Source organism: Nelusetta ayraudi, unplaced genomic scaffold (assembly GCF_046127955.1).
Source record: "Nelusetta ayraudi isolate G7.1 ecotype Tasmania unplaced genomic scaffold, CSIRO-AGI_Nayr_v1 ptg000013l, whole genome shotgun sequence".
NCBI lineage: Eukaryota > Metazoa > Chordata > Actinopteri > Tetraodontiformes > Monacanthidae > Nelusetta > Nelusetta ayraudi.
The window spans coordinates 3,775,239-3,800,708 of NW_027466063.1; the positions used below are offsets into that span (position 1 = coordinate 3,775,239).

General features: G+C 46.1%; 1 protein-coding gene across 1 annotated transcript in view; it reads left to right on the forward strand.

The window, feature by feature from the left end:
• Nucleotides 1-23,877, forward strand: part of faf1 (Fas (TNFRSF6) associated factor 1) — a 53,072-nt gene extending 29,195 nt beyond the window's left edge. The window contains exons 13-19 of the mRNA XM_076022920.1: nucleotides 1,274-1,428; nucleotides 6,401-6,537; nucleotides 6,641-6,729; nucleotides 9,859-9,939; nucleotides 10,474-10,551; nucleotides 14,942-15,157; nucleotides 22,986-23,877. Coding sequence (XP_075879035.1) covers nucleotides 1,274-1,428; nucleotides 6,401-6,537; nucleotides 6,641-6,729; nucleotides 9,859-9,939; nucleotides 10,474-10,551; nucleotides 14,942-15,157; nucleotides 22,986-23,069 — 840 coding nt within the window. The 3' untranslated portion in view covers nucleotides 23,070-23,877. The remainder of the gene's footprint in view (nucleotides 1-1,273; nucleotides 1,429-6,400; nucleotides 6,538-6,640; nucleotides 6,730-9,858; nucleotides 9,940-10,473; nucleotides 10,552-14,941; nucleotides 15,158-22,985) is intronic.
• Nucleotides 23,878-25,470: the final 1,593 nt, after the last annotated feature.

The following is a 25,470-nucleotide window of genomic DNA, read 5'->3' on the forward strand; positions in this document are numbered from 1 at the left end:
GTGTGTGTGTGTGTGTGTGTGCGCGCGCGCCAGGACACGAGTATTTGAGCGTGTTGCAGGTTGTATTTTTGCTTCTTTTTTCTTCATCCCTCCTTTTCCATGTTGTAAAACTCTCCCTCCCTCGCACTCGGCCCTCTCTCTCTCTCTCTCCCTCTCTCTCTCCCCCTCAAGACTGAATTTGCTTGTCTTCTCAGCATGAGTGTTTAATCTTTTGAGGCGCTTGAATCGGTCCCATGAATGAGTCCCCGGCTCCTTCCCTCCAGGAGCCCTGGAGATTATTCTAAAGCACTAATCGTTGAGCAAACACAGCAGTGCTCTCCCGTTCCCATTCTGCACAGGCCACAGTATAGCACAACTTCGTCTTTCACTTCCCCTCGCATTTAACGCCCCGCGTGGATTTTTTTTTCTTCCTCTTTTTGCTTTTCGCCGTGCGCAGCCCAGATTGCCGCTCCTGAGAAACAGACCTCTTGACTCGGCCGTGGTTTCAAAAAAAAAATGCACCAGGTGGAGGCCGAGCGAGTTCTTTTTTTTCTTTCCCCTTTTTATTTGTTCTTTTATAGCAAGAGAAGTGACATGTAATTTAGAGAGCATTATTTCCAACATTGTCCCCTGGAACCTTTTATGTTTGTGGGTGTGTTTGTTTTTTAATTAGATTGTCAGTGGGGAGAATCTGCCAGGCTTATATGATGGTGTCAATATCCTTGGATTTGGAGCTTCGTCAATATTGTCTGGCCCTGCAGCTACTAACCTGAACAGGCTGCTGGCATTTGGTGTAAAATAAATAGAGTGATTTGTCTGTTTTGTTTTCTCCATAGCTGTGTCTCCTCCAAGAGAACTTTTATTTGCACCTCTCCCCCATTTGATTTTGCCTGGTATTTGCTTTTTTTTCTTTTTTCTTTTTACCTGTCATGGCCTTACTATCTACTGCGTAGGTCATACTGCCCTTTGCACCCCGCAGTCCTTTCTGTCATGTAATGGGGAAATGTCTCTTGAGTTATGAGACACCGGCGTGTTGAGAGTTCACTGAAGACATGACGCTGTTTTAAAGAAAAATTGCAGCAGAATTTCCAAAACTGACATATTGTTTCCAACTATTTGCTTGTTTGTTTGTTCAAAAGAAAATCATCAAACTTTTTTCCAAATTTAACTTGCTGACAGTCTCATTTGCAATAGCTCTCATCCTTTAATGCCAGCGTTCGGATGCAATCTGTGATATTTTCTTCACTAATGGCTCTGTCATCAATTGCCTTCTTGTTTTCTGCCTCTTTTGCAGAGAAAGCTGCTAGCAATCTACCTCCACAACGACGACAGTGTTCTCGGCAACGTCTTTTGCTCTCAAATGATGTGTGCTGACTCCATCATTTCCTATCTGAGCCAGAACTTCATCACATGGGCCTGGGATGTCACTAAAGAAGCTAACAAAGCCAGGTATGAGACACGGACTACTCTGTTTCTGTATATCTTGGTGTCCTCATTCAAAACTACAAATAAAAAAAAAAAAAAAGGTAAACATTTTTTTTTAAAACCACAACAGTGAATAAAGTAATAGGCATTTAATATATAAAATAAAGTTTCATTTAAAAATGCTCAGAAACACTATTTCGTGAATGCAACACACTTTCATGGTAAAACGTGAAGGTTCCGAAAAGAGAACAAATTTTTTCAAATATTTAGATTTTCTATTTATTTACTACCCTGCACTGGCTCCAATACATTTATTTCAAGGTTAAATTGCCCATAATTAATCAATAGAAACAGAACTGACAACGATGAATTAAGCAATACATCATCGCACAGCTGGGTTTAATTGTCTTCTGTTGGTGTTAATAACCAGGATATGGAGTGTATTTCAGTGAATTTTAATTTTCTGCTAAAGTCCATCACCCTGGTTAAAGTTAAAGGCAAGCAAGGTGGATATGAGATCTGTTTCTTTTTTCATTGTGAAGTGGCATAATAGTTGTGAATGTAATATAAAATGTCACCGTGTATGGAATCTCATTTGATAAACAACTTTAAAGGGGGGGAAAAAATCCATTTGCATGGACATGTCCCTAATTGCCGGTATTCAGCCCTCGCTCCCGCCCTGTATCTCTCTGTCCTCCCATTCGGCCGTCGAGCACATTCTCTTTTTTTCAAGCTCAGAGAGGTTGCATACTAACAAAAGGCGTTGTGTTTGCATGGCGAGGCCCCTGATTGGGCAATCTTGACTAAGCCGTGTGAATAGAGGGTCAGTGGGAGACGAGGAACTCCCTTGAAGTCCAAACATCTCTATCTTCCCATTCAAGCCCGATTCAACTCCAGCGTTCTGTGTTGGCTCGCGAGACACGCGTTTTATTGCGCAGCACCTGCTTCCAGGACGGATATTATGTCCTGGAAGTGCATTTTGCGGGAAAAGCAGCAGAAAGCAAGACGAGAATAGGCAGAGTTTGCGACGTCTGACTGGTGATCTGATCTCCTGACAGCTTTGCTGGTTGGCCTCCTGAGGGTTTGATTGGGTTTTCTCATTAGCATTGTGCCCTGGGCAAGCCTCATTTCCCTCCCACTTCCTCTCATCCGTCTGCTACATCTTCTTCTCCTCCTCCTTCTCCTCTTGGCTTCCCCCGATCCCTCCATCTTTCATTCTTTCCACTCCCTTTATCCCGCCGCTGCAGTTCTCACCCTCTCCTTGGAGCCTCCCAGAGTTAAGCCTGCCCTCTGGTAGCGGCCATTTAAAAAAAAAAAACTCGCACCCTGACCTCAGCCCTCCATTATTTCTTTTAAGGAAATTCCCTCCTTCCCTCATTCCACTCTCCTTTCTCTCCCATTGGCCTCATTTGCTTTTTGCCCCAGCTGAGCCTCTTTATTGGGCATTAGAAGGCGGCCAACATCTGGAGCCTTTCATCGCACACAGCGAGTCACCGCCTTGGCCGATAACGCATGCATGCACATGTGCACCACTCGCTCGCATGCGCGCTTCCTCCCCGCTATTCTCACGCTCCCGACTTGATCCGGAGTGACTGGTGATTGGCATCAGTCACGCTGGCTGCTGGAAAGGTGTCCCGAGCCCTCGTGTGCGAGTGTGCTTGTGCGTGATGAACCTGCTGATGTTGGAATGCGCCTGTTGCCGGGCTCAATAGTCTCGCAGGCGTCCCCAGTCAAATGATTAAATATGCATTTATGCAGGGTTGGTAAGGGCCTGCCAATATAATCGTCACCCATGGAGAAGGCCTCTGATATCTTGTGCAGCCTCTGTCCCAGCGTCCACCTATAATTAAAATTCATTGGCGAACGGGGCAAAATTAAATAGTTTGCACTTATTTTAATTCTTCTTCTCCCCCTTTACAGAAAGCAAGTCTTTGTTTTTTCCATCTTATTTATTTTATTTTTATTTGAAGAGGACCATGCACGTTAATTTACATTCCTGTGTGCCGCTGTTAGCCAGAGGCTAATTTTTCAACTGCAGTCCTCTGGCCTCATGTTAAGACCCATAGAAAACACACAAAAAGGACACAAGGGTCATAGTGTATAAAGACAGGGACACAGGAGACGTAAAATTAGAGTAAAACGGCAGACAGTGACACTAAATAGGAGACAGTCAATACAGTACTACCAAAACAAATACAACAGGGAGACAGTATTACTCATCAAAAACCATTATGTACGGTGCAGTTAATACATTTACAATTGGGCCAGATGAAACTGTCAGGGCTGGATGATTGAGATGGAGGTGCAACAATGCACAATCTTGAAATTATAGTTTCAATACATGCTCCACATGGTCAACCTGGTATTAGTTTTAATGACTGGTGGTGGGCAGGGGGGTCATTGCCCTTGTTGCAAGTCAGTGAATTTAAAAAACAAAAACATTTTGAAACTTATTTGAAGTTTAAAACTTATATTTTACACACACACACACACACACACACACACACACACACACACACACACACATATATATATATATATATATATATGTGTGTGTGTGTGTATGTGTATATATATATATATATATATATATGTGTATATATATATATATATATGTGTGTATATATATATGTATATGTATATATGTATGTATATATATATATATGTATATATGTATACATGTGTATATATATATATGTATATGTATATATGTATATATGTATATATGTATATGTATATATGTATATATGTACAACACTCTTTTGAACAAGGTGCAGAGGAATAAGATAAAGTTACGGTGTTGGGACCAGTATCACTCAGAACAATAGATTTTATATACAGATAATCATAGATTGTTTTGTTTTTTTGTTTTTTTTAAACCCTCTTAATAATATAATTCCGTCTGTTGATACTGTTCTGTATGTAGTCAGTGAAGCTGGTGTCTAAGGTGCAAAAGGAATGACAAACACGCTCGCCTGTTCGGCACACTCGGCTTCCCCCGCCGACGTGATGAGTGGTGAAAAGATAAGTGGCGAAGAGGCGGAGGAAGGCGTCCATTTCAAATCAAAACATGTCCGCGTTCGCTCTGAAACAAAACGCGTGTGACACAGTCAGCCAGTCGAGGCATCCGCTTCCCATGCGTGCAGCCAAACAGGTGCAGCCGGCAGAAACATTCCCCCCGCAGTGCTACTGTACCACAGCCGCTCGTCAGCTGCTCGCCGGGCCGTGTGTTGGGTCCGAAACCGGCCCGAGAAGCGATGCGACGTGACGGAGCAGGGAAACATTAACTCTTCTCACTTGTCTGGATGTGCAGCCAGAGATGCAGCGGCTTGACACATTAGAGGGCCGTCAGTCAGGTTCGCCACCGGGGGCCGCTCTCTGGCACAGGTGTTTCCTCCGCACACTCAGTCGCCCCCCTGAAGGATTTTTTTTTTTAAAGGCCACGGGTACCACCGGTACAGATCGGGCTGGATTCTTGGCCGCGTTGCTCTCCCTGCGGGTGAGAGTGCGCTGAACCGCTCACCTCACTCCCTGCACTAGCTTGACTCCCCCTCGCCCTCAGTATTGTCGTCCATACCTGTTCCAGGATGAATCCACAGGTCCTTCATATCCCTGGTACAACATCCCACACGCTGTGAGCTACGGTGGATATATGATCTTGGTATGTTTTCCCAGGGAAAAACACGTGTTGCGGCCGTTTTGGGTTTTCTTTTTTTTTCCCGACGGTGGTCTCGCCGTCTTTAAGTTGGAGTTTGAAACCAGAGCGAGTTGGCCTGGTTTTTTTTTCGGGGGGGGGGGGTTGACGGCAGATTTAAGATCCGGTTACCCTTCAAGTTAATGTCCATTGTTCCCTGGCCTTTCATTACAGGTTAGAGTTTCCCTGTGAGCCATTGTTGTGTTCCGCTTGATTCGAGGTCTGAACGAGGACAAATGTCAGGGCAGAGTGATCAGCGGGATGTGAGGTGCAACCCCTCTTATTGCGAGACTCGGGTCACTCGAAGGTGAACCCCGTTGGAAGAGCAGAGTTTGAGTCTCCGAGAGAGAGAGAGAGAGAGAGAGAGAGAGAGAGAGAGAGAGAGAGAGAGAGAGAGAGAGAGAGAGAGAGAGAGAGAGAGAGAGAGAGAGAGAGAGAGAGAGAGAGAGAGAGAGAGAGAGAGAGAGAGAGAGAGAGAGAGAGAGAGAAAAATCTTTAATTTAGCCGGGACTTTGGCAATTTTCTCCAGAAGTCTTGTCCTGCCGTATCTTTAGCCTGTTCTGGTGTTATGATTGCCTTAAAAAAAAAAGAAAGAAAAGAAAACCCAATTGAGTTCAAGGACTCACTGCTCCGCAGTTTGGGAAGTCTGCAAGTAGCTCAGCTTTGTCTTCATATTTTAATGAGCTACTCCGCACCCCTCGGCCCCCACACAGCGTACCTCCCATCTATCTTCTTCCACTGACCTGCTGTCCTTCCATCCATTCCATTACCTCTCCATTTTACCAGCCAGTTATTAAAGTAGATCTTATTAAAAGGCAGGAGAAAAGCTAATCTATATTTGCATTCAGTCTATAGCAATTCATTAATATTATGACATTTACGGGGGAGCTTGGCGGCGCCCCCACTGCCTGCTACCCTTTTCCCTTTCCGAAATGTTAATTTAAAAAGTTCTGTCTTTGTAATGGAATAAAAAATCCTCCCGTGCCCTATCAAGTCTGGGTGCCTGGTGAGGAATACTAATTTGCCCGTGGATCCAATTCAGATAGCGTGTCACTCGCTGATCGGGGGAGAAATGGGAAAGGCAGCATTGTCCTTAATTCCATTAATCGCGTGTGTTTGTCTTTGCCGCCGCAGATGGAAAACGCAGGAGTAAACACCTCATTTTTATGTAAAAAGTCGGCGTAAATGCATTTTTACGCCCGTTTCTGTTGATACTCCCTTGGACTGCAAACTGTCAGTGCGTTTCTGTCATTATAATGAAAAAAAAGAAAAAGATAATGGCATATATATTGTTGTCTCCAGGCTTCTCACCATGTGTACGAGGCACTTTGGTAGCGTGGTGACACAGACTATACGGACATATAAGACGGACCAGTTCCCCCTCCTCCTTATAGTAATGGGCAAACGCACATCCAACGAAGTTCTAAACGTTATCCAAGGTCAGTACGGCAATGTGATTATTATTTTATTCTAAGATGTATGAATATGTGTAAGAGTCGGAGGTAAACTCGGGCAAAATATCTGTGAATTTGAATTGTTCAGGCAATACAACAGTCGACGAACTGATGATGAGGTTAATGGGAGCGATGGAGATTTTCACAGCACAACAACTGGAGGACATCAAAGACGAGGTGAGAGTCGTCTGCATTTTATTTGCACTCATCACACATGTTCTGTGTCTGTATTTGGCTGTAGAAACATAAAAATGTTGCTTGACTTATTGTGTGTGAGAGTATGACCATTATTGTTGAGTCAAATGATCTGATAATACTGGAAAAAAATACATTTCTTATCTTGGCATCAGGTAAAATGTTTCCATTTAAGAGGAAACTAATAGCTTTTCATACTGCTGCTGCTGCCGCTCACGAGTTCCAGCGCACTTGAAATCAGGCCTGCTGTTCACATCCCGTAGCAAACGGCAACACAGTGGGGCTGATCAGGAAGCGTTGTCACACTGTGTCTCGATGACGAGCAGAGAATAGCCGACCCTTTCACTGCGCTCCTCCGTCGTTGCTCTTATTTATCTTGCAGCAATGCGGGGGCGGTACAAAGCAACGCCTCCCCCCGCTGGCAGACTTTTTGTTTGATGCTCTTTGCTGCTTTCAGCTGTTTTCCTTGAATGACATCAAACGGAACAGAACTTTAGTGTGTGTGTGTGTGTGTGTGTGTGTGTGTGTGGACGGCCAAACGGTAGAACTTGTACCTCCGCGCGCGCGCGCACGCACACGCACACACACACACACACACACACACACACACACACACACACAGGTATAAATTCCTGTGCCACTGCTTCTCCTGTTCCCACACTCCCCGTCCTCGTGTCACACCTCTTTTTTAACTACTGTATCCATGCATGACACATGTCACAATGTATTAGGAGCTAAAAGAGTTAAAGACTCAGTCAGATGAAAACCGTTTCTCACAATGCTAATGTGAGTCCGTTCAGCAACTCAACTGGGTTTGGAATGCGTCTTGTCAAACACACACACACACACACACACACACACACTGTGAGCTCCACTACCTGAGGTGGGTCGTACAGTTTTGGCAGCCAGCTGCTCCCTCTGGCTTGTTATTATTGCCATGCTGCAGCTGATATGCTGCAGGTTTGTCACTCTTGTCACTTGTTCAAGAATCGTTTGTGACATGAAGTGCAGTGAGGTATGCGCAGCATGCAAGTGTCGGAGGTTTGAGCGCCTGGGCGTGCCCTTGACTTTTGTTGCTGGATTTTTATTTATTTATTTATTTTTTAAAGGAGTTTGAGATATACACATAAATGCGAACTATTTCAAGCCTCCTTAATAACTAATATGTTTTTTAATCTCCGCAGCACACGCTTTAATATCTGCGTGAGAAATAAGAATTCAGAGACATTGTGGCATGAGCAGGACGCAGTAAAGCTTTGCTAATAAGCTATTTAAGTGTAATAATTACCAAGGTGTGGCCTGCCAAAAGGCCGGGCTTGTAAAAATGTCATAATATCGAGGCACGCGGTTGAGTGTGAGCGATGTTGAAGGCGTAATGTGCCGGTTGGATAATTTGTAATTGGCACCTGAAACCGACGGGTTCCTTAATGTGCCGTACCTGACAGAACCCATCAGACCTTGACGGTGTGAGCTGGACCTCGACCCTGCTCCTCATTTGCATGAGTCACTCTTCGGCCTCACTCTTCCTAAGGCAAACACAGACATGACCAAGAGGCACGCACCCCGGCCCAGACATTCCTCTCTAACAGTGACTTTTGTGTCTGTCTGGAAAAGGAGCAGCTGAGCAGGCCGCGCTGTGCGTTCACCCTCGCCAGTCATCCTCAAGGTTGTCTGTGTTTGAAAGGAGCCCGTTTTGGGGTTGACCGGTGACACGCCGAGGATGTTGTGGTCCACGTCTGAGTAGATCACGCAGGGTGATCTAAAGGGTGTAATTGAGGTCAAAGGCAGGCCACGTTAAAGCTTCTGCTACTTCTTCTCAACGGCCACATTCAAACAATCTTATCTCTAGGAAACCAAATACACATTTCAACTTGATCACTTAGACTGCGTCAGCCACAGTCCCTTCTAATAAACTATTAAAGGATGAATATGTTTACGTCTCTATCAGCTTATTAAAAAACATTGAGCTTCAGATACTCGATATTTAGATAATCGCCAATTTTCTCACCATTTTTTTTAAAATATTTCAACTGCAGATTTTATTCTGATGTGTTTTAACTTTTTTTTTTTACCTTTTCTTTTATGTACAGTGTCTTTGAGGACTTTGAAAAGCACTCTTTGAATAAAATGTATTACACTTCATATTATAGATACTATTTAACTACATTAACAACATTATTTTATTATTAGTTATTAGTTATTATTCTATTATTAGTGTGGATATTTTGACATTTTAGCTGAACAGAAAAGGCAGATGATTACCCTACTCAGTTTTTTTTTTTTTTAAGCCTTCAAAAGTATTAGATCTTAAAACGTGTCGGACTCACTGTACGTTGATGTCTCGCATTCGGCCCCTCAGTCACATTCAAAGCGGAGGAGGATCCATTTAAAACCGCCGTCGTCGCCGAACAAAACGGCTGTCAAACACAGGCCAGTGTGCAACTTGCGTGCGTGACTCCGGGTTCGTCTTGTTGATGGCTGCCACTTTTGATGCTTTTGTCCCCCTCCGCCATTCTTTTACAGTTTCCTTTCAACATTCAGCCATTATGTCGGCCAACAGCGCGAATGTATCCTTTGCATATTCCGACTGAATGCAACAATGCGCGCCCGTGCTTTCTGCTCGGCCCCGCCGTTTGGCTGCACAGTAGCCCTCTGACGGCCACAATAAGCTGCCACACAGCGGTGGGCCTTCAGAAAACGGGAAAACTAATGACTGTGGACTGTTAACACAATGCACACTCGTATTTAGGCCGGGGGCTTTACAAAACACTTTGTAGCCACAGCAGGTAGAAAGGGAACGGCCGCCTGTCCCCTTCCCTCTGTACAAACAGGAAGAGGGAAGGCCGAGTGAATGGAGCAGAAAGGGACGGTGAAACTGAGATGAGGAGACATGAAAGAGGCTCGGGGTCGGCTAAATGACAGCTCGGCCACAATGAGGAGTTCCCTTATGGCGCAACTCTTTCATACCTGGTGTTTGTACGCAGCCCGCACTCCACAAGCTGTGTTGTCTCTCTATTTCCTTGCTCCTGCACTGTCCACGTCAGCAGAGACGTTTTGTCCTTTTCTTGAGAATTGAGTTAATTGTGTGTTTGTCCCTAATTCTCCTCGCAGGATGAGCGAGAGGCGAGAGAAACGGTGAAGAGAGAACAGGACGAGGCCTACCGTGTGTCTTTAGAGGCTGACCGCAAAAAGGTATTTTAAAACTGTGAAAATAAATAAGTAAAAAGTATATATGAATTTAAGTGTATATGTATATACACACACATATATGTATATACATATAAAACACCAAATGCTGAGGTAATTTAGAGGAACATTACGTTATTCAAAACAAAAATAATCACAGTTCATCATCATTATTATTATTATTATTATTATTATTATTATTATTATTATTAATAATAATAATAATAATAATAATAATAATAATAATAATAATAATAATAAAGGCTTTGCAAACTGTTCATGTGTTAAATCTATCAGATGCAACCTCCCAAATAATCCATCTATTGGAATTTAGAAATGAAATTCAGCCTGTGCATGGCGAAGCTTCTCCTCAAGTGGAGACTTGTGCCTCTGTAAAACAAGACTGTTCTCTGATCTTGTGCATGATGGCCAGGAGACTCCAGAGCAGAGTCTCCACTACAGGACTCATCCCATGACTTAGCATTTGAACAATTTAGTTTTGCACATCTGGATGTATTCATTTTGCCTTTTTTAACACAGAGAGAAACCCAAGAAAGAGAAGAGGCTGAGCAGGTTCGCTTGGAGCAGATGAGGAAGGAGCAGGAGGAGGAGAAAGAGGTGAGTGCGATATACACTTTAAATCCCAAAAATCCCAAAAATGTTTAAACTCAGATTCTGAGAAAAAATAACATTGTGAGATTGTCAATTTTCTGCTTTTATGCAGTGCAGTGGATTTTGGTTGTGCTGGACTCTGTGCTGTGTCTTTTTATATGTACATTTTTTGGAGTGTGGGCGGGTTGGTCGTTTTTCAGCCCTAATTAAACTGAGACCCATCCATACAAATGTCACCGTGCTCACACACACAGTCAGTGTCCACGTCAACCACTTTACAGTGGTACAGCACACAGACTCATAATGAAACGTGGTCCAACAAAAGCCTCAGGCAGTTAATGTACAAAGGCCCGTGCACCCGGGGAAAAAAAAAAGTCAAAGTAAACAGACATATTCACCTGAAAACAATTATTGTATGTGGATGAGGGCAAACACGCATGTACACACACAGACACACACACGCACAGAAGCAGAGACACTGTCACGCATGCGGAAAAACAATGATTGTGCGAGGACCGCAGCACCACTGCTGTATTACACTCCATAGTAATACAGTGTAGTCCTCCTCAACTGTGTTTACCCGTCAGCTGAGAGCCCGAGGGCGCAGCCAGGTATTGGGTGACCCGGCTCGCTCAGGTGATTTGTCACTTAAGTTAAACAGACGACAACAAAAGCGTCCCAGGGCGAGCCTCCTTAATTATGCCGCTGCAGTCCGCCGGCCTGCAGTGTGCGTGCTCGCCTCTCCGCCACGTTATCAACAACAATGGACGTCCACTGCGGCTCCTGCTCCTGCGGCTGGATGTCTTCTGCTGTGTAGACGTCAGGCTCCAGTGCTGAGCTTCCGCTGGTGTCTGGCTGGTAGAGACAGAAAGGAAGCACAGGGATTTAAGACTGGGTTTTTGGAAAAGAGTCTGTCCATGTTAAAGCTTCAGATTTCTTTTCTAAATTTTTATGACCATTAATTGTCATGCGTTTCTTAATAAAATAAAAGATAAAAAGAAAATAACCTCTTAACCTCACATTTGTTTCTCATGTGTTTTTTAGTGAATTAAAACAAAGGGACCCCTTCGAAATGCCTTTTGTTCAACCAATACAATTTTAAATATTTAACATAAGTGTAGAATCTGAGGATACAATCGAGTTTACATGACCCATTCAGAACTACCACACTAAGATTGTGTAGATACTGTATGTAGATACTGGTTTGTGTTGTATTTAGTGTGTTGTCTTGACATTTTTGAGAAACACAGAGTTAAGTACTTTAACTGAACTGTGTGTTTGTTTTTTGTTTTTTTTAAGTTCAAGATGTCTGGATTAAATATCAAATTTAGCATGAACAGAATTATACTGGTTTTAATACTGGATGTATATGACACATCAAATCGGCTCTTAATGTAAATATAAATCATATTTTATTCAATAATCTAACTATTCTAACTAATCTAACTGAAAACATAAATGTGCGTTTTTTTTCTTCCTCTTACCTCAGTGGACTCGACATTACGTCTCTGTCACCTTGATGTAGATAAACTCAAAAAAAGACCCACAAACACGTCTGTTTTTTGCACTCCAACTGCCTTTGGCTTTCACTTAACCTGCACGGGGTGTTGTGTTGATATTGTCTCCACTTGTCCGCCGAGACTCGTGATACACTAGTAACCTGCAAGAAACAAAAACTCCCGGCACGACAAAAACACGGCTTTCCTCCGGAGAGCAGACAATGCAGGTGGGAATGCTTTGAGTTTGCGCCTTTTGTGGGAGCCGGCGAATGGCGAGTTGGGGGTGGATGGAGGGAGGGAGAGAGGGAGAAAGGGAGGAAGGGAGGGAGGTGGTAGGGGGGCAGGGGTGACTTAAGGTTTGGAGCCGTGGGGGGCTGAGGGTGGGGGTGGGTGCGCGTGGCGGCTGGGTTTCATCATAGTGCCTGAGTGAGTGGGACGGCCTTATTTACCTGCCTTGCAGCAGTGTTAGCATACAGTTGTCTGGCTGCGTCAGGTGCACACCTGTCTGTTTGCTCTTTGTGGTTAGCTGAGCAGAACGACAGGGGCAGATGAATGGACAGGTAGGCTTCTGTGTGCGTGTGTGTGTGTGTGTGTGTGTGTGTGTGTGTGTGTGTGTGTGTGTGTGTGTGTGTGTGTGTTCCTCACCCAGACGCGTGCCCTATGGTTGGTTTCTTCACCAGGATGCTGCCTCAGTCACATATGTGGATGTTGTCGTGGTCGAGGCCATGTTCACCGCCACACAAACACACCCTCATTTACTGCTCTGTGTATATGTTGCTTGTGTGTGTGTGTGTGTGTGTGTGTGTGTGTGTGTGTGTGTGTGTGTGTGTGTGTGTGTGTGTGTGTGTGTGTGTGTGTGTGTGTGTGTGTGTGTGTTGCCTCTCCCCGGGGACCACTTTAACTCCGTCAGCATCAGCTCCTGTACCTGGGGGAGCTGATGGCGGAGTGGCACGCGCGGCTTCCCAGCCTGCCGCCGCCACCCAACACCAGAAGCTGCTAATGAGCTACTGTTGTACACTCTTATGAAATATAATTGCATTATGGTGTGTAAATAAAGCTGGGGCGTGTTGTCACAGCATATGCTCCCCGGCTGGCCGAACTGGAACAACAAGCGGGGAAGGAGGTAGGGGAATAAGAAGAGGAGGAGGAGGAGGAAGAGGAGGGAGAGGAGGTGGGAGGGCAGTTGGCGACGCTGAAGAGGTTGTAGCTGGAAACTTCATCGGCATCAGTCAAGTCTGTCTGTATAAATGATCGTTCGACAAAAAATACTTTTGCTTGGTCCTCACCATCTTGGGTTTCAGCAGCAGCAGCCGCAAGAACGAGCACTTGGCCGTTCTGAATGTGCCGAAATGCTACTTGGCAACGGGAGCCTCGTCATGCTTTTGGGAACAGGGTGAGACACAGGGAAACTAATTTAATAACATTCTCAGGACAAGAAGCCCATTTAATGAATTATCAGGCAACTGTGCCGCAATAAACTTCTTGGCTCGTCTTCCCCACTTGCTTGGATAGTGTCGTCATCTTCCTATCTGCCAGTGTTGCTGTTGACTCTGGTTTAAATTTACTATCAACAAGAGAGATGAGGATTTTTTTCTTCTTTTTTTTAGTTCCACTTTATTGAATTTCTTCCACCCGTCCCCAGATTCTTGGCTCCGCTATTGTGCTTTTAAACATTGAACCTCAAGCAAAACAATCTGAAGTTTTTATCCCCTTCTCTGGCTTTCCTTTTCCTAGTTTCTCTTCTATTTATCATAAAACATAATTAACACAAACCTTTTCCCCCGTAGGTGTGACGATATTACATTCGCCGACTCCCCTTTCAACACAATGCACAATGAATAAAGTCAACAGAAGCAATTGTCATGCTAACGTCCTTCCAGTCCTGTTTAGTGTTTACAGGCAGGTGCGCCTCACCTGCACCTGTGTGTGAACAATGCCGCCTTGCCCACAACACTGTATCGCTACTGTGTGTGCACACTACACCGTACGTCAGTACGACCTTCAGGTCTGGGAGGTGCAACGCTTCACCACTCACAAAAGCGGCACAAAAAAAATCACCCAGCCTTCATTTTAAACCAGTTTTGTCGGGGGGAGAGAGAGAGAGAGAGAGAGATTTATTCAAGATTCAAGACTCCAGAACTTTATTCGTGCATGCTCATGCTGGATGTGCAGTGAAATGACAAAAGTGGCGATGCTTACGAGAGACTGTGCAAAGCGCAAAAACAGCATTCACAATAAAGAAAGAGCAGTTAGAAATATCCAGCAATTACACCATATACAACCATTTTTTTTTTGTTTTTGTTTTAAATACAAGACGCACACCATTCACAAAGACACTTAAAAATATGTGGAGTGTGTAAACAATTGTAATAGTGTCTAACAGTATGTACCGTGTGTATACGGCACCAGTCAGCTGGGTTTAGACCCAGGGTGGACAAACATTTTGACTGGTGGGGCCACAGTGGGTTCTAAAGTTTGACAGAGGGGGCCGGAGCAGCAGCAGATGGACGGAGTATTTTGGTGAGCCACCTCATAGGAGAAAAAATATATACCATGGGATATGTAGAAAACATGTGCTTTATTTAATGTCAACTGAAAATCAACAAAAGCGTGACAACAAAATGTGTCTTTGAAGCCCCCACGGTATTTAGCTCTTTATTGAAAGGACTCTTAAAACACTGACAAATGGATGAAATGCAGCTATTTTATGACTTAATAACTATGAATATAATTTCTCCAATTTTGGCAGACTGGATTAGAAAGCTTAACGGGCCGCGTATGGCCCCCGGGTCGTAGTCTGCCCAACCCTGGTTTAGATCAACCAGCTCCAGCGATCGTCACCATCTGACCAGACTGCTGTGCTTGTGCCACCGTCCCCCCACCACCTCCCCTTGCAGGCCATCCGCCTGTCGCTGGAGCAGGCCCTGCCGCCGGAGCCCGAGGGGGATTCGGGGGAGCAGATCAGCAAGCTGCGGATTCGCACCCCGAGCGGCGAGTTCCTGGTGAGGCGGTTCCTGGGGAGCTGCAAGCTGCAGGTCCTCTTCGACTTCGTGGCCTCCAAGGGTTACCCCTTCGAGGAGTTCAAGCTCCTCACCACTTTCCCCCGTAGAAATGTGAGTAATTCGTTTGACTTGACTTGCTCTGGTCTCCTGCTCCGGATTTTTTTTTTTTTTTAGTTAATCCAGGGTTTCGGCAAAGTTTTTGACTTGTCGGCCCACAATGGGTCCTAAAATTTGACAGAGGGGCTAAACCAGGAGCATTTTTTTTGGTGAAAAAAATAGGAGAAAAAAATATATAAATATCATGGGATAAGTAGAAAACGTGTTTTAATGTCAACTGAAAATGAACAAAAGCAAAGTTACAACAAAGTATCTTTTTTGAAGCCCCCACGGTTTTTCAGCTCTTTATTGAAATGACTCTGAAAACACTAAAAAAATTTTATAAAAACAGCTATTTTATGACTTACTTACTATCAATATAATTCGGTCGGCTGGATTAAAAAGCTTTACGGGCCGCATATGGCCGCCGGGCCATAGTTTTCCCATGCCTGAGCTAAAACAACTTTATTTTTCATGAGTAGCAGCACAGTCACAAGTCCAGTTTGCACGGCCCAATCTGCCGTCCCCTGCCTCTGCCTGTGCACCTGCACGCACCCGCACGCACCCACAATTAGGTGAATATTAATTAGCATCGGCCGGTCGCGAACGCACTTCGCCGTGACTGCGAGGATACAGTTGTCGGCTCTAAGTGCACTATTCTCTGCGGCTCGGGAGCTGCTGCAGCAGCCAGTCAGCTCCAAGCAGTCATCAGAGAGCCCGAGCTAATGAGCACTGTTTTAACTAGCGCTTTAATTAGCCGTGCTGCTGGAAACAAAAATGGGATTTCCATTAATCAGAGTGCGGTGCATGCGGAGGGGTGTGTGTGTGTGTGTGTGTGTGTGTGTGTGTGTGTGTGTGTGTGTGTGTGTGTGTGTGTGTGTGTGTGTAGGCCTGCCCAGGCAGTGTGCCATTATAGTCTGCAGAGACCGCCAGGGCACAAACACCTCAAGCTAACACACACACACACACACACACCGGTGCTCGGCTCTCGCGCTCCTCATCACGAGCGCACACTTTTAACACGTGCACAAATATTTTCAAGCAAACACATGCCCCGCTCACAACTTTGTCACTTAAAGGATTCACAGTTGTCTCTTTATAATCAAGAGTAAACATGTGTTGGAGACAGAGATAAAGAGTGTGTCTGCGTCGCAGATGAAATTCCGGCGAAAAACAGGATGGCGGGATTAGAAGGGGGGAGGAGGGGGGCGGCGAGAGAGGACGGGCGGCGGTGGATGGAGAGAACGGGCAAAGTCGGTGGAGGAGGAGGGGGTAGAGAGAGAGAGAGAGAGAGAGAGAGAGAGAGAGAAAAAAGCCTGAACAAAGAAAAGATTTTAATCAGAGAAACAGTCAGGAAGGGAGACGGATCGACAAGACGAGCGGAGGGGAAAAGATATTAAAAAAAAAAAAAAAAAGTAGAAGATGGGGGAGATAAATCCGGAGAACCGGAGAGGGAGGAGGGTGAGGGAGGGATGGAGAGAGGGAGTGCGGCTCGGCGGCGGCGCTGCTGCCAGTGCGAGGCTGTGAACACAGGCCCCCCGTCTAATCCCGCAGCTCTGTGTTGTAATTAAATGAGAGGGGGAGCGCCGGGAGCGCCGGGAGCCTCCATCCCGTCCAGACGCTCCCCGCCGCCGCTCTGCCAGGATCCCAGGCTCCGCGATAGACCACTATTGCATTTGTAATGCGCCACAACTGTTGACGGCTCCTCTCTCTCTCTCTCTCTCTCTCTCTCTCTCTCTCTCTCTCTTTCTCTCTCTCTCTCTCTCTCCCTCCCTCCGTCGACTTCCTCTCCTCGCCGCTTCCTGCAGCGTCACTCTTTTCCTTCGCAGCTTTAAAATGGTCGCCGGTCTCGTTCCGCCGTCCGCCGGCCAACTTTATTGTCCGGGCGTGAATCTCCGCGAGTTTGTCTGTAATATTGACTGTTTGAGGAGGCATCAAGCGGATCAGATGTCACTGATCGGGGATTATTCCCACCTTCCCGCCGCCGAGCACTCGTTCGTCTATTAGTCTCCCGCTTTTTGTTTTTTTTTTTGTTTTTTTGGAAGGCTCCAGTCTAGTCCTCGGCGTTCGCTCTCGGTGGCTTATCTTCTTCGGCGCTACAGCAGGCCTTACACTGGCATCATTTGTACTGGGCTTAGCCGTGCTCAGGGAACTAACCCTTCCTCCGTTTCAATGTCTGTCAGCGAGTTTGAGGGAGGAGGGGTGGGCGGGGGATGGATGGAGGGGGGGGGGAGACTTTTAGTGTTTCAGTTTTCAGTTCGGCTCTGCGTTTCGAGAGATTCCTCCTTTTTTTTTTCTTCTTCTTCTTCAATACTTGTTGAGCTCGAAGCGCCCAGCAGGGGGGTGTTTTCGCCTTTTTCTTCTTCTCCTTCTCCTCCTCCTCCTCCTTTCTCTTGTTCTTCTTCCCGCTGAGAGCAGTTAAAATAAAATAAAATGAAATAAAAAAAATGTCCTTGCTGTTTTAAAAATCACCCTGTGCCGCTTCCTGCCGGCCGCTCACCGACACCCAAACACCGTCAGACGGCTGCCTTCGCTTCTCTCCGGTGATACTGTACCCTATTTTACTTATTATTATTTTCCTAATCCCTTTTCCAGCTCTGGCAAAGAGACTCGAGGGGCCCCAGCAACTCTCAGACAAAACCAGAGAAGCAGGAAAAATAAACGCCGTCCCGCCCGCAATAGCTTCCACATCTGGTCTCCGCTGCCGTTGTTTTGTTTTTCTTTTTGCCGCTATCGGGGGGGAAAATCGCACGATACAGGAAGGAGGAAGGTGGGATCTTGAAGGTTCCAGCTGAAGTGGCTTCCTCGGGGCTGCTGCGGTCATCTGCACGCAGCACCTTGGCCGCGTGGCAGCGTTCTGCTCAAACTGATGGTTAGAGAAATGACCTTGTGTTTCTGTCATACTAGCTTGGCCAACAGTTATACTAGTTTTTTCTTCATTGCTGCATGTTAAAATTATTAACAATAGTGTCGTTTCTTTTGTGTTTTTCCTCGTCTGTCAAACATTCGGGGGCAAAACGGTCAAATTTGATGTTTCAGCAGCAGTTTGAAATGCCGGTTCTCCCCCCCCCCCCCTCCTTTCCCTCCCTCTGCCTCACTTTTCCCTCCTCTCTTCATCCCTACGACCCTCCCGACCAAACTGTCCTCAGCTCCTTCCACAGCAGCCTCTGTTTTTACCCTCCTGGATGTTCCTTCTTAGGTTTTTTTTTTCTCTCCGTTCCCTGTAAAAAGAAGACGACAAATATTTATATTTCTAAAAAAAAAAACAAAAAAAAACCTTGTGCTTAAACCCTCAAAGCCTAACTGTTCCTAATTAGCTCTCACTTTGCCTGCCCCCCCTTGCCCTCCCCCCTGGTCCCCGCCCCCTTGACGCCCCCCTCGGTCCAGCCCTCGCATTGCCGCATGTGTCCCTTTGAAGTTTTTTTCCCTTTCCGCGTCCCGCTCTGTTCTTTTCTGTTCGTGCCCCGGCGCGACGTGTTGTCGGCGCTCCTGGCAGCAGATAATGATCCCCCACTGCTTTTGTAATTGGTCAAATAAACACTTGACAACACCAGTTTAAAACAGACAAGGTATTTGGTTTTAATTAACATGGTGCGGCCTGTAATGGCTTCATTAAAAATGCGTTATTTCAGCTGCACGTTTGATTATGTTGGAAGCGAACATCTTGAGGGCCGCTGTTTATTTTCCCTTTTTTCTCCTCTTTTCTCCCGCCGGCCGGGCACCGCGCAGCGCGCCGTCCTCCGTCGCTGCCTTGTTTTATTCATTGCAATCAAATGATTTACAATCGGCCGTGTTTATTTTCGCCGCCACATTAGGGGCTAATTATTGTGTGTGTGTGTGTGTGTGTGTGTGTGTGTGTGTGTGTGGGGGGGGGGGGTAACCGCCGAGATGCGATAAAGCCAAACCTTGCGGGCTAGGAACGCGCTGATCGCTCACTATATGTCGCACAATTTTTTATATTGGGGGTGGGGGGGGAAATAAAGACAAAATATCAAAGACTGCAGAGAAGCGCCATCTGTCTTTTTAATTGCTTCCAGTTTTAAAATTAGGTTTTTCCACGTCGGGAGTCCAGATCTGATTTTTTTCTTTTTCTTTCCTTCCTCTTTTGTACTCTGTTAATTTGTGTGTTTTTAATTAAAAGTCAGCAGAACCTTTTTTTTTTTTTTTTTTTTGCCGTTTCATCAAATGAGAATCTTTTTGAAATTAATTTAATCTTTTCTGCAATTCCGCCGATTGATTTGAGCTAAATTGGCCGATGGAAATCGTATTGACTCGCGGTGGGAAAACAAAGTGCAAAAAGAAAGAGCGGCGCTCCCGGATGTTCCCCGGCCTTATATATGTATGTATGTATGTATGTATGTATGTATGTATGTATGTATGTATGTCTGTATGTATGCACGGCTGCGTCAGCGCCGGAGGAGAGAATATGGCTTAGGCGGAGCAGGGGAGGGGAAAAAAACAACAGCTTTGTTTGTTGACAGATGCCTCCATGCTTATGGTCTGTTAATTGGATAACAATGTAAACAATCACCGATGGCGCCCGTCTCCTGTGTCAGTGTGGCATCTTGTTTCCCTGCTTTTCCTGCCTCCCAGTCAGATGCGGCGGCGGCGCCTCTCCCCTGGTGCACCCGGCGGGCACGAGCGCCCTCTGAGCACACACACACACACACACACACCTACGCAAACACTCACAAATAGACGCACGTCTGCACCCACACAGCCACACCTGCTCCACCCCAAAGCCTCATTTACTCCTACCTGATGCTGTGGTGTCATAACAGCCTGTCGGGTTCATTAGCATGGCATTCATTTGCGCCGCGGCGCTCCTGAGGTGGGAAAAGAGCGGCGGCAGCCCGGTTGGTCGGCTTCCATTTCCTCGCCGCTGGGACGGATGTTTGTGGCGGATGCCTGTGTGCGCAACCACACAGACGAGCTATAATTCTTCATAAAACAGACCCCAGTTAAACTGTCCACTCGACACCTGTACGTTCAGAAGCCCCTTTCAACACTGGCTGTATTTTTCTAAGCTCTTTATTCCTAAGCGTTTTCCTTCCTGATCGGTATCAGAATGTGTTTGACTGTCACGCTTCTAAAACTGGCCAGCAGCCGTCCAGCTGTGGTGCAAAAAGCATCATGTGCTGCTGCTCTCCAGACACAATCCACCCAGCTCTCGGCGTCTCAGAGCAAGTAGCGTCGAAATAACTGGAAAAGTGTGGAGACCCCAAAAAAAAATTGCATGTGGAGATTTTCTTCTGAAAAATAGAGGACGAGGAGGCAAAGGCAATCACAGAAAGATTTTTTTTTCATATCAGAGTGTCCATGGCTGAGGGAGTCCACACACACACACACACACACACACACACACACACACACACACACACACACACACACACAGCTCCCTCTATCCTGCTCCCCGCTGTGCCCGACTGGGTTACAAGCCATAAGGCCGACGTGGCAGCTCTTCCCCGGCTCACTGCAGGCTCCCTGGGACCCCGCTGGAAAGTCAAGAGTCTAAATGACACGTTTGAAATGAGGACTGGGTGGAGGATGACAGGCCAGGCCACCCGTCGTGGTGCACGCTGTGACATTTCCAAACGCCCCCGGGAGATGGATGGTGTGCCTGCTGTTCGTATGTCCTCTGGCGTCCCTCTGATTCACCTGGCCTCCCCACGAAAACACCCCCCAACACACACACACACAGACACACACACGCTTTTACAGATCTTAAACTGAAAACATTGCGCATAGTAACGTCTCTCCCAGTGTTTTATTTCTTACACTCTATCAGTCAAACCTTTGATTATCCAATATTACGCTTATTTGCTTCGCCAATGTTGTCTCAATGTTGTCTCACAATTTGTCTGGAGACTGTCAGTGAACTTTCCAGAAAGGGTCAGTCTTTGACTGATTCATCTTTAGCTTTACTTTTCAGTTTAAAAGGTCACCTCCAGCCAGTTTACCCTCAAGATTGAAGACCTAAGAGTTCCTTCTACTGCTTTTCTTTTGGAAGCTCCAGCAAAAAAAACAACACTTTTTTAGCCGGAAGCTGCCACCTTTTCACAGGACCAAATCTGCTCCTTTCTGGAGATGTATAGATGTTTTTGTTCATGCAAGCACAAGAATTAAAAAGAAACTACTATGAGGAAAATATCCGGTTTTCCAAACCAAAACCGCCTTTCGGGTAAACAGAGTTTGTGTTTCTTCCCACCGGGCCCGACTTGTGAGGTCGACCTTTCGGCGAAGCCACCTCGCCCTCCGACCTTCTGCAGCAGGTAACGCCTGAGCTGCGTAATTAGCCCGCTGCGAGGTTAGAATGGGAGCCCTAATCAGAGGGCCTGACACAGCAGTCATCAGATAAGCCCAGGACACATCTCGGTGTCACAGCACCTCGCCCCTCCGGCCCAGGTGTTAGATCGGCCCAATGTAACACAACCCTGCTGGTGATTAGCTCACATAAGCTGAGAGGCTGGAGGTGGGGGAGGGTGGGGGGGGGACAGCTTGTCCTGTTTAATGAAAACACGGGTCGCACACCTTTCATGTCACTTAACGCAATCAGCACCGTTGTGGGTGGCGCTGCGTTACCTTCACCACCGCGCACCTTTAGCTAGATTGAGCTAGCTAGCTAGCTAGCTAGCTAGCTCAATCTGTTTCTCACACACACACACACACACACGCGTGCGGTCGTTTTTACACCGTTCCGTCCCTCTCTTCCCCCTTCTGTAATCTTCATCAGTTCAAACAAACCTCCGTGTGAGACAAATCCTCCGCCGCTCCAATTACTGCTCAGAGTTTGGAAACATAAATAACACGAGGTTAGGATTACACACTCCTCTCTACCACACACACACACACACACACACACACACACACACACACACACACACACACACACACTGACAGACTCCCTCTGACTGTCCTGCGCTGTCAGGTTGGGAAACTCGTCCAGTCCATTCATCCCTCTTTCATGATGCTTTCTTTTAAACCAGTGGTGCTGCTGAGGTCTTTGTTTGAAACTGTTGGACGATGCGGTCACAGTGTGCGTTCGCTGCTGATACAGTTTGGTTATGGATTTGCCCGTTGAATGGAAATAATCTGACCAAAGTGGGAGGTATTCTTTAATCCAACCATGACCCCGCCCATCTCTTCTCCTCCTCATCCTCCTTCTTTTTCTTCTTCTTCTTTTCCTGCCTCGAGCAATTACCCTCTATAACTCTTTTTCCTGGAGTCAATTGCAAATAATGCACTAATGGTTTAGAAAACCCTGCTTACCCCTCCCTTAATTAGCTGCCCCAGGGGCCGCAATTTGACTGTCTTTCGCACATCTGCTTTGATGGTTTGAGTGTTTTTTTAAGTACTGTATAGTTTTTTTTTTTGTCCTGCTCTTTTAAGTGCTGCAACAGTGTAGTTTCCCAATGTGAGAAAATCTGTCTTTCTATCTATGCATGCCACATGTCAGACAGTTGACTGTTGAAAGTGTGAGCTATTACTCATAACTGCACTTTTAACATAACCGCATTTAAGGCATTTGGATCTTTGTAATTTCCAAGGCTGAAAAAAAAATATATATATATATATAATGGCTGCACTGTGGATGTAGTGGTGGCAGCAGGTTTGTCAGAACTGGACATTATTATAACTGAATACTAATAGTCATAGTCTACAAATGAATACGAGCTGGATGAGATTTATTTTTGCTGCAGTACCTCGGGTGGCCACTGGCAAAGATCACTGCGCCGCCACATCCAGTATCCAGTTCGTATCTACCTGACGAGTAGCAACCTGGGGCAGCTGATTGATCCAGTCAACTTATTTCACCGGACTTCTCCCCGTTTCCTCTCTCCAGATCACCCAGCTGGACGTGGGCTCGACTCTGCTGGAGGCCAAGTTGTTCCCGCAGGAGACGCTTTTCCTGGAGGCCAAGGAATAAGGACGAGGCGAGAGGAGGGACTGACTGACTGACTGACTGACTGATGAACCGGCTGGACAAACACCGAGTCATCACTGAGCATGGGCCCCCCCCCCACTCCCTTCTCCACCCCCTCCCCCACACCTGTCTGGGCCTACAGCGCGCGCACACACACACACACACACACACACACACACACACACACACAGAAGCAACATTGGAAAAACCCATGGTGTTCCCACCGGCATGCTCATCCAGTGACACAGAGTGCACGTCCGCTCCTCTGGCCTCGACCCCGCACCTGGTGGCACCTGGATCCCACGTGCACGCTCGTGCACCGAGGAGCATCACAAGCACACAGCCAAACACTCCTCAGCCCTCCTCCAACCTTCTCTCTCTTCCTCGCAAACAACACACTCGCACACACACACACACACGCACGCACGCACGCACGCACGCACACACACACACACACACACACACACACACACACACACTCTCGACACGTTCACGCTCCCCAATGCTGCTGCGTCATGGTTTTTCTCTCCGTCACGACTCAACAACAACAACAACAACAACAACAACAACAAACGCGTCGAGGGGGTTTGAGGAGGAAACAAATCTTTTGTCCGAAAAAGGATTTAGGAAAAGAAAAAAAAAAGACAAAAAAACCCAACAACCACCATAGACTTTGTTCCCTTCCTGTGTTTTCACATCGACACACCGAGGCTGCTTTTTTAGATCATGAGGGTTTTGTGTGTGGAATTTAAAAAAAATGCTAAAAATGCTTAAAGAAATGAAGTAAAAAAATAATAATAATAAAAAAAAATTGCAGAAAAAGACGTGTGCCCGGCAGTGATCCTAGACCGTCTCATCGCCACCCTGTACTGACCCCTGACCCCCCCGATCCCCCACAACCCCTCCCCCACCGCTCGCTGCCTGCCGCGAGGGATGAGAGGGGACGGACTCCTGCGGCGCTCCCTAGGGTCTCCGCCCCTGCTGGTTTTTAACATCGTACTGATCCGCAAGCCGATGGATTTGCTCAGTTTTCACCCCCCACGACCTCCCTTCCCCCTCCCCCACACCCCTTTCTTCTTTTTTTTTTCCCTCTCGATCCTTTTTAAGTTTGATGCTGTATCAGTTTTAGTTTGATATACATTATATAAATATATGAATATGAACATCATGTCCTGCTCCTCAGACGTCTTATGTGGCACCATCACTCGCATGCATGCACACCTTTTTTTTTTTCTTCTCTCGATTGCGGCTCTCAAAGGTCAGAGGTCATTTCAGAGAGGGCGTAGTCCACTGATGACATCTAACGGGTTACATTTAAAGGTCTAATATTATGCAAGATTATGCTGTTTTTATTATTACTACATTGTATGGCTTGTCACTGGAGTCAAAGTTGCTCCTTTATTAAAAAAAAAAAAAAAAAAAAAATACTTAGTAGTGCCAAGCAACACCCTTTGTGATGTCATAAAGGGCACTGTGCCTCTCTAACGACAGGTGTTAGTTCCAGCTCTGGGCTCATGTGGCCTTTAAAACATATAGTTTCCTATTGAATCCCAGCAGGGCCTTAAAATCACATTCAAAAATTACTAAAGGATTGATTCAAGTTTTGCTTTATTTTAAATAAATAGCCAAGTGTTGTATTTGGGAAATTATGCTAAAAATGGTAAATGGACTGCACTTATATAGCGCTTTTCCAGCACATTCACGGTGGTTCAGTGTAGGTTTAGTGTCTTGCCCAAGGACACTTCAAGCATGTGGACAGTTAGAGCCGGGATTTGAACCGCCAACCCTTCGATCATCAATTGACAGCTCTACCAACTGAGCCACAGCTGGTAAATTATGATTTCTTTTTTGTTGGTTGACTTCAAGATGCAAGTCTACATTTTGCAGCAGATCATCTACCAAGGTTAAAGAGTCCTGAAGGTTGTTTTTTTTTTTTTGTTTTTTTTAACACAATAAACCCCTTGAAATTTGACATTTCCTTCAAGTCGGGTCATCAGGTGTCCACAAACTGCACTTCACAGACACATTGAAGGTATAAAAACAGGTTTGAGCTGGGAGATAAAGTAAACACAGCTGCAGCTCCAGGTTCTCTTGCCTATTGTCGTCTTTTTTTTTTTTTTTTTTAACAGAGTTTTAAATATGTGCTGCCATATCTCTGCTTTGCTTGCCTCCCACTCGACAACCTCCCGCTCCCCCCGGAAGGTTTCTCACTTGAGCGCCACCTGGTAATATCAGCCGCATATCGCAGCTAATTTCGTGACTTGGGCGAGGAGAGATCACGCTGGCTTAGCCCTCCATCTGTAGCAGCAGCAGCAGCAACAGCAGCGCCCCTGTGTCAGCTGCAGGCAAAGTTTGGGGACCCCGGCAGAGCCGCCACCACCGACACAAACTGCTGATGCTGCTG